At 29.8% G+C, this 9,728-nt stretch overlaps 1 protein-coding gene across 2 annotated transcripts; it reads right to left on the reverse strand.

The window, feature by feature from the left end:
* Positions 1-586: 586 nt before the first annotated feature.
* LOC111302835 (exocyst complex component EXO70A1-like) lies at positions 587-3,757 on the reverse strand. Of its 2 annotated transcripts, XM_022898693.2 has the most exons (3): positions 3,646-3,757; positions 3,473-3,531; positions 587-3,051 (listed from the first exon to the last, which is right to left on the reverse strand). In XM_022898693.2, coding segments are annotated over exons 2-3 (1,959 nt in total). In that variant the 5' UTR covers positions 3,474-3,531; positions 3,646-3,757; the 3' UTR covers positions 587-1,093. The 2 variants fall into 2 exon arrangements, with proteins under 2 accessions (XP_022754428.2, XP_089597996.1); XM_089741870.1 differs by lacking the exons at positions 3,473-3,531; positions 3,646-3,757 and having other exon boundaries at positions 587-3,435.
* Positions 3,758-9,728: the final 5,971 nt, after the last annotated feature.

The raw sequence follows: 9,728 nt of genomic DNA on the forward strand, positions 1-9,728 counted from the left end.
TATTTTCAATCCCAACAACAATATTAAACTAAATTAATTTAATTAATTTGATGCCGCAATGGGATAAGGATAAGGAAAGCATACGCTCTGTGAAAGCTTTGTTGTTGATTTTGATTTTGTCAGAATCTCGTTAAGAAATAAACAGGCTGCTCTTTACATGAAGCTACGTTCAATTTGGTGCCAAAGCATCAAAATATTTCTTAGACCTTCAAGTGGAAGATGTTGACAGACGCCAGCCTGCAAGCCTGTTACCCTGGCCATTGCTGATTAGGTCTAACCAACTCTGATATTTCCGTGGAAGAAACCACCGCTCCAAAGTCCAAACTACATCGGGTATTAAACTAGTTTCTCTTTATTTTTCTTTTTATCACCCCTCTACATTAATTATTTTTGAGGCCAAGCTTTATAAAAATAATAATAATAATTAAGAAAACTTTAATTATCTACTAATAAGGATTCAGTCCAAGGCTGAGCTAAATAATCCGAAATTCAAAAAAGAGTGACAATCACTGACATTTTCTGCTTTTGGAACTTCATAAGAACCTAATATTTAATCCAACAACTAATTTCATGAAAATGAACATCCTAACACAAATAATTAGCATCTCATTAAAGTCGATTCTTTTGGGAAAATTGAATGACAAAACAAATTAATCACAGCTAGACCTCTAGTTTCACTTTAAGTCAAAAAATTGTACATGAAATATAGCAAATTACAAGCTTTAATGCCAACTAGCTAGCACCTGAATCAATGAGTGAATATGAAAGTAAAAGTGAAAAAGCTATACCTTATCTACCAACCCAACATACTCCTTGATTCTTAAGTCCAGGACCCTCCATTTGCTTTGCAGTTAACAAAAAGAGCAATACGCTTCTCATCAAATTCTGGCAACTCCTAAAATTTGATCCTTGACTTGAATAATGAAATGATAGTCTAGAGGAACTGCTATCCAAGGGCAAAGAACAAGATACGACTGGGAATAGTTCTACGCCCCTCAGAATATGTACGAGTTAAAAGATTAACCCTCTAAAAAGGGAAAATGTACAACATTTTCCTCTAAGGTTAACCACGATAAAATAAGATGATTGACAATCACACAACTGCAGATGCAGTCCGGCGAAGATCTACCCCATTCTCAAATTTGCTGCTCGTTGGCCTGCCTTTAAAGCTGCCATACCTTTCCCGCCTTGGCAGAAAAAGAGAAAGTAGCATTTGCTCCAACCCCTGCACTGTGTACTTTGCATACTTACTGGAACTTGCATCTTGCTCTACCAATGGCCCATAATTTTGCATAAAGCTTCGATAGACAGGCAGCATGGTCTGCACTATTTGTTGGCATGTCTTCTCCCTCAAATCTCTTTCTGAGATAACCCAACCCGTTTGCTTCTTATACATCTTATCAAAAGCTTCATTAAAAGTCTTCAGCCTTTTCTTTACAAGATCACGAGCAGTGCCACGACCACCTGAGAATAGAATTAAACCTTCCCGGCTTAAATAAGCAGGGAGTTTTCCCCAGCTCTCCCTTATGAAGACAGTGGAATAATACTCCTTGTACTGTTCATGTTCTCTCAACCAAGAATCACCCATGAGCTCTCCAAGTGTTGTCCCCTTTAAGTGTTGGTATAGATGCCAGTGATTGTTCATGGCAAAAAGACAGGACAGGGTAGCATCATCATATGCCTTCACCCATGTTTCCAAATTTAAATCAACAGCCTTAATTATTTTCAAAACCTCGTTGACAAGAATCCTCTCTTGGAATTTTTCATGCTTCCAACTTCGGTGAATGACCAGAACTTGGGTCAGGATTGGTTTATAATCATCACTAAGAAGTTTATTGCAGTAATCAGTTATAAAACTCACCAATCTTGGTATAGTCCCATCCTGAGGAGGCAAACTCTGCCTCTGTAATTCCACCTGAACAAAGAGTTCCCAGAAAATTTCAGCAGCACCATCAATCACCCTCCTGATGAGATCTCTTGTCAGGTTTTGGATCTCAATACAAGCTGCTCCCCCAAAGAGCCGGTTGAAATCCACTCTCAATTTGTTCAAAGATGCAAATATATCCAATAACTTCAGAAGCTTAATAGGATCTTTCTTACTTTCTGTAACAGTCTTCCCAAACTGAAGAAAAGCAAGAATACCAGCTTGTGCAGCTATTTTTGCAAAGCATCCCATCCAAACATCCAGACCAATCCTCTCAAAAACATCATTACAAAGTTGGAACTCTGCCTCAAACAAATGCTTTACTGCAAACTCCAAATGTTTTCCCCACTGCCCTATATACACCTCTATGCTCTGTACATCATTAAATTCTGAGACTGAGATCTCAAGATAATCCAAATCTAGTGCCTGCAAACTAGCTCTGACATTTGAACTACGAACTTCAACATAGATCGTAATGCACTTCTCAAGTCTATTATTAGCAATCAGCCTACCAAGAATTGCTTGCAACTTCTGAATAATGGTCACAGGTAAAGGGGATGGTGCAATGCGTGCTTGTTCGCCTAGTGATGGAGATGACATAGGAAGTGGCAGACTATGCTCCATTAATAATCGTCTGAACTCGTTTTCCAGTTTATCTAATGCAGCATCTAAAAGCCCACCATCAAGACGTATTTTTTCCCCATCATTTTGCAAGACCCTTAGGCCCTTGAGTGATTTCTTCAAATTCAACAGGTACCGTCCATCAGCAACTCTGTTATCCTCCAAATACTCAATTATATCTTCCAACCATTGAATTGCCAATCCGCAATTATCACCCAGAAACCTTAATGCCTCTTCAAGGCGTTTCAGCACCGATAAATACCCAGGAAGATCATTCCTAGGATCTGATAGTAGAGACTTCTCAAGTCCATGAACGGCATCAAAAACCTTAAGCACTGCTGCAGCAGGGCCCACGGCTCGGTTAATGTGGCCCCCAACAGCAGCAAGAGCATCCTTGTCAGCACGAATTGGGCGGACAGCAGCTTCTAAAGAAGGCAATCTTTGGTTGATCTCCTCTAATCTTGGTCCAGCCTTTTCAAGAGCCAATCCTATGGTTTTTGATTTCACTAAGCAAAGCTTTAGTGACTTTTTTGCAGCTATCAAATTATCAAAACAATTATTGTTCTTCAAATTATTACCAATTGCAGATTGGTCCATTTTAATACCCAAAGAAAAATCCTAATCAAAACCCTAACCCGGAAAATCCAAGCTTGGAACTACGAATATGAGTGAACAGAGACTACAACTTTTAAAGATCTACAAGAAGAACCAAAATGGGCTTTTCCCTGTTTACTTTTTATGAATGATCTTATCAATTTCCCTAGGATTCATTGAAGAAATAATTGAAATGAAATCAACCTGGACTCATGTCAGAACAATCCCTCATTTCTTTTTCTTTTATTCTTCACCAAAATGTACGGAATTGACAACTAACCTGATAGGTATTCAGACAGAGCAAAAACAAAATTAAAAAAAAAAAAAACTCACTCGGAAACGGAGAAGAGTAGTAGTGGGTTGATAGAGGTGAGTTGAACCGGCTAGTTGAGCTGGAAGGAGAGAGTTGAAGCAGAATCTAAATCGGTGAGTTATGGATTCAACGAGAGAGACAGAGAGAAACCCATGCCAACTGTGAATGAGCGAGAATGGAAGAGAAAACTTACACAACTCCTTTTGTATTGTCCTAAGGTCCTGCCAAAGTGCTCGACTGTAAGGCACCTGCTTTTCAAGAAAGCTCATCCCATTAATTTAGTTAATTTCATATAGAAATTGTTTAAACTTGAATTAATGGTTATGTTATTTTTAATAATCAAATCAAATTTATTAAATTTTAAATTTTAAATTATCAAATTTAATTTGTTTAATTTATTAACTAATCCAATAATAAAATATATTTAAGTTAAATTAAATTTTATATTTTACATTTAAATTTTAAATTTTATATTTAAAATAAATTAAACAAAATTATTTAACAAAATATTTAAATATTAAATTATTAAATCAAAAACTTTAATGATTTATAAAATAAAACAATCTACTTCAATTTTTTAAAAATTTATCGTTAATTTTTATATTTTAATTAATTCAATTATTAAACTGAATTAATAAAAATTTAAAAAATAATTTTTTTTAAATAGATCAAAATTTAATTTAATAATACAGTGATTAATTGAATTAAATTAATTAAATTATTAATTCAATTAAAATAAAAATATGAAAACTCGTAAACTTTTTATCCCCTAAAATATATTTTGCTCCTCATAGTGGGTACTAACATAATTTCATTTATTTATGTAACTTTCTTTTAATTGTATCGTAGTGTTTTTCCGTAAATGTTTGATTGGTTGATATATTCTTATGTCGAGTTTAGAATGCATCGTACCCCGATTATTATGAAAAATAGTACCCACAACAGATTTTAAATCTTACCGAAAGTACGGTGTGTATTAATTTTGATCGACTGTTCATTGGATTTTGAAGCTCCAATCTATCACCATCACAGCTTTTTTTTTTTTTAATTTCATTTTTTCCTTTAACTTAACAAATTTTAACTTTTTTATTTTAATTTTTATTTAAAAACTATAAAATAATTTTGTTAATTTAAGATAAAAATAAATTTTATTATTATATAGTAAATTAATTAATAAATAAATTTTATTATTATGTAATTAATTAATAAATAATTTTTAATTATTTATTAATAAAATTATTATTTGATTTTAAAACAATTTAATAATTATTTATTAATTTTATAAATATTAAATAATTTAATTTTTTATTACATATATTCTTTAGTCAATGTCTTTAATCATAATTTTTTTCACTATAATTCATTTTATCATTATCACTTTTTCATGTAAATGTATGTTTCATCATTAATTTTAAGTTTATCATTATAATAATTAATCTCATTTTTTATTATTATTTTTAATTTCATTAAAATCAATTTTATCATCTATCCAAATAAATCTTTAGTTTGAAAGGAATATTAAAAAAACTGTTAATAGTATTTCTTACTAATGAATTATGATTGAGATAAAATAAATTTATATTATTTTTTAAAGAGAAAAAGTTTTTTCTTTCATTTTTGTTGGTTGGAAAGCTAAAGTTTAGAAATAATTCCTTTTGAGGGAAATATAAAAAGAATTTTGCACTTTTTTTTGGGCCTGATCAAGAATTTTCTCTTTACATTAAGAGAAGGATTTATACTTTTTTTTTTTTTTTTTTTTAGTTTTAGATGAGAAAGAGGGAAATACGGAATCAAGTCTTTTTTTTTTTTTTTTTTGGGCAGGTGGCTTTCATGCAGAAAACTTGTAGTGACTTTTTCTTTTCTGTGCATTGATGTTTGAACTTTGACTAAAGAGATAATAACAGTTTTTTTTTTTTTTAGATCAGATTTCCTCTTCATTTTCTATTTTTTTGGACTACACTAATTTATTTCTGTTGTTTTTCTTTAAGTATCTTTTAATTTTATTTACAAAAAAAAAAAAAAAAACAGTAGATGAACATAAAGATATTCATAAATTCATTTGAAGATAGGGTATAAATGGATAGCTATTCTTTACTACTAAGCCACTATATATTTATAAAAACAGCTAGCGCAAGCGCTGAATTGTCGCAAACATCACGTAGAAACATTTGCTAACAAAGATAGTTTATCTATTATAAAATTATTACAAAAAGAAAGAAAAACGTATACGAATATACCAATTACTTTTAATTTCCCAATTCCCAAGGAAAATAGTAGTAGTTTAAAATGTTGTCAGGATTCTATTTTTCTTTTCTCCGCATGGATATTCCAAGTAGTACTGCAACTACAACTTATACAATTTGCATGGACAGTTTGTTTTCAATAAGCTCCAATTTGTCACTAGTTTCCACTTTTACTTGCTCATGCTCTAATTATTTCATTGGCGAATTAATAAGAGATTCGAGCGGTACCAGTCCAAAATTGAGGTTGTTGACAGCCGCACTCCCCTCACTAGCCCTGGCATTAACTAAACCTACCTTCATCCAACGCAATGATTTCTCAAAAGCTCAAATGGCTAAACAGGCCATGCCATAATCAAGTTGCACACCATAAACACGCCAATCAGCCCCAAAGCATGCAATTTAGTCTTCAAATTCATCACCTAGATTATTTTCAAATTATTCACAGTTTAAGGATCAAATCCTTGTTACTGGACCATTACCATTCTCACCCTTTCCTTCACCATTAAAGGAGTAGCTGAATTGACCGGTACTCAAGCGCCGGAATTTTTTTTTATAAAAAATGTTAAATAAAATAATATTATAGAGCTAGTGAAACTTTGATTTAATAAAAATAAAGAGGTCTTAGAATATTCTTGAGTGTATGAGTTTGATTTAATTTTATATTATAATTATTTAGTTATTGTTAATAAATTCAAGGCTTTAGAATACATAAGTAATGTGTATTTTATTGTAGAACTTGTAATCTTCTTTTGGTCTTTTTTTTTTTTTTTTTTTGCAAATTAAGTAGAATAGATGGAACTTTCAATCACGATCGAAAACGGTTTCAAGACGTCTTGCTAATGTTATTATCCTTAAAGCTTTTTCCACCTCTACCAATAATGGTATGCAAAGGAGGAATTGTATCAAATAACTTCTAAAATATAATGAAGCTTATGTTTGATTTATTTTACACTAAAAAACCCAAACCACTAAACACCTTTTAATGAAAAATGAAAATATCATGTCTTTAAAAAGGTTTCTAAGGCGAACAATATCAAAGAAACAAATATTTATTTTGAGAGAAATGGGAGAAAAGATAATAAGAAAAGAATTTCTAAATATATCGACTGAACTCACAATAGTAATTATTTATAGAGATTTAATTTTAAGGTTGTGACTCTTTGATTGTATTATTTTAATAAAAAAATAACTTCTTTTATTGGAAAGTTATCTTTCTAAATAATTAAGGATAAAGTGGTTTATTAAACTTTTCAATTCAAGAGAAATCATTTTTCATGTTTCAAGAAATCATAATTTTCAATAGAGTTGTCAACTTCACCAAAAAGATAGTCAGCTGCCCTTTTGTATTTTTAATTTCAAAAATAATATTTGAAGCAAGGCAAATGAATCCTCATTAGAGTAATCAACTCCTTTCAAATTACAATTTGCATTTGACATTGAGTAGTCTACTATTCCATATAGAAGTTGACTCCTTTCAATTTCTAGAACAATTCTAACTCTAGTCTCCTATGGGTCAGTCGACTTCTCTCGTATTAACAATCGACTACTATAATCTCTAACTATTTTTCAAAAGACTATCAATCAGTAATAATTGATTTTGTTAGGGTTTGGAATCAATTTCACTCATATACAACTATAGCAATCGATTGCTCTAGGCTAGCAATCAACTACTATTTTATACAGAATCTATGTTTAACTTCTAGTTGTCAAAACAATCAATTCCATGCCAATGGCAGCCGATTGCTCTTCCTAAATACCTAAGGCAATCGACTACTCTTCTTAAAAGCCTAAGGTAGTCGATTGCCTATATAATCAATCTTCTTGATTTGATTCTCTTTAAATCTAGAATTGTATCTTTGATTTTGGAACTATACCTTAAAATATTTAATAACTAAATATGGTTTCTCTTTTATTAAACTTAATCAAATTATTTTCATTTTTTAAAAATATTTATAACACTCCTTTACCTATTTTCAAAATAAGGCAAGTTCCAATATTTTTTGAAAATCTCATGCATTTGTAAATATATCATATAATATGATTTAAATCTTCGTTTAACTGATATAATGTTGTTGATCTAGTCAAATTGAATGATAGATCTTAGATCTTTGAATCAACCAATTTATATGATTATCATGCACTAAATCACACATAAGATTTCAATATTTCACTAAAGTGTCATTTAGCTATGCTTTGACACAATGGTTGTATCTGTTGTATATTTATGAGTGTTTTCATAATCAAGCCTTTACTCCTAAAAGTGACATCATTTTCAATCATATAAGTAAACTCTATCAAGAATGCAACCATATAAGCATTCCAACACTTTGTTTACATGTTATGGATTCATTCCTAACATATGGTTCATGTATTTATCTTACCTTAGGATGATTTTAATTTAAGTACCTACAATCACATTCAAATTATACATTTTGACTCATTAAAACTCAAGATTTAATGTGTAATTAAGCATAGAGTTAAAGTTTCATCATGTGTGCTGGGGTAGGCAATAGTTATGTGTTGAGGAGGCCTTGGCCCCCCTAAAATTTTTAAATCCCTTGGCATATATATTATAATGAAATTAAATGGTTCCTTCAAACTAAGATTATTAATTTTATTTATTTTTATGTGATCTCATTATTTAATTTTATTCATTATAATTTAAGATGTATTAAAATCATATTACTATTTATTTATTTATTATACCAATCAATTATTACTTATAAATCTTTAAAATCTCCAATCAAGTACTAAACAATTTTTTTTTTTTTACTTTTTAGTTGATTACAATTCCTCCCATGTAATTTTTCATTTTTAATTTTACCTTAAAATTTTTTCTCTTGCTATCAAGCAAAATTTTTCAAACACAAAAGTCATATTGATACCGCTTCATAAAAGGTTAGAGAAACACCTTACTTCTAATCTCAAAGTTTCAAAGTTTATTCTTTTAACGATATATTTTATTTTTCTTGTTTTAACAAAAAATATATACTATTTAATAATGGATTTATTTATACTTTTTGTAAAAGAAAATTGCTTACAATTTTAAGCAAAGTTATTTATTCAATATATTTTGTTTCTTTATACATAATTTTATTATTAATCAATAAAATTTATAATTTTGAAAAATTTATATATTTTGTTAATATGTTACTTGCATATATATATACATATATATATATATAGGGAAGATATCAATTTATATCAATATAAAATTTTTTAGTTTTACATATTTTTCTAACTATTAATTTTAATATATCCAAGGGATAAGATTAAACCATTTTTTCTTTTTTTAACTTCTCTTTCTCATCCCTTATATCTATTAAAATCAATGGTAAAAAAAAGGTGTAAAACTAAAAGATTTTACACTAGCCTAAGTTGATTTTGCCTCATATATTTATATGTATTAATAATATGATAAGAAACATTCTATACAAAAAATTAAAATTGAGTATAATATTAATTGGTCCCTCCAAAATCAATTGTCAAGATCCACCATTGCATGTACGACTTACTTTAAAAGCTTCAATCCCATCCCTTGTTAAGTTTTAGACATTATATCTCTTAATAAACCTTTTGCCAATGGATCCACTAAGTTTCCAATGATTATCACTCCATTTATTATGAGTTGCATAACATAAATATGTCTTAAACCAATGTGTCTAAACTTCTTATTATACACTTAGCTATAAACCCTTGACAATATAGCTCGATTATCATAATGAATAGAAATTGGTGACATTGGTTTTGGTTATAAAGGAATTTCAAGAAGTAAATTCCTTAACCATTCAACTTCTTTGCAAGATGAAGCCAATCCCACAAAATTTGAAGTCTTAGTAGAATACAAGTTTTTTTCTTAGAACCTTAAGAAATCTCTCTCCAACCTAACATGAATATACATCCACTTATGGATTAATGATTTTTCATGATTATTATCCAACTTGCATCAATATATCTTTCTAAAACTAAAGTATCACCACTAAATGAAATGCTACAGTTCATAAAGTCCAATGCAAATTATTTGGGTAACTAG

This window comes from Durio zibethinus, chromosome 13, assembly GCF_047325235.1.
Source record: "Durio zibethinus cultivar Kanyao isolate XHJ-2024 chromosome 13, ASM4732523v1, whole genome shotgun sequence".
Classification (NCBI taxonomy): Eukaryota; Viridiplantae; Streptophyta; class Magnoliopsida; order Malvales; family Malvaceae; genus Durio; species Durio zibethinus.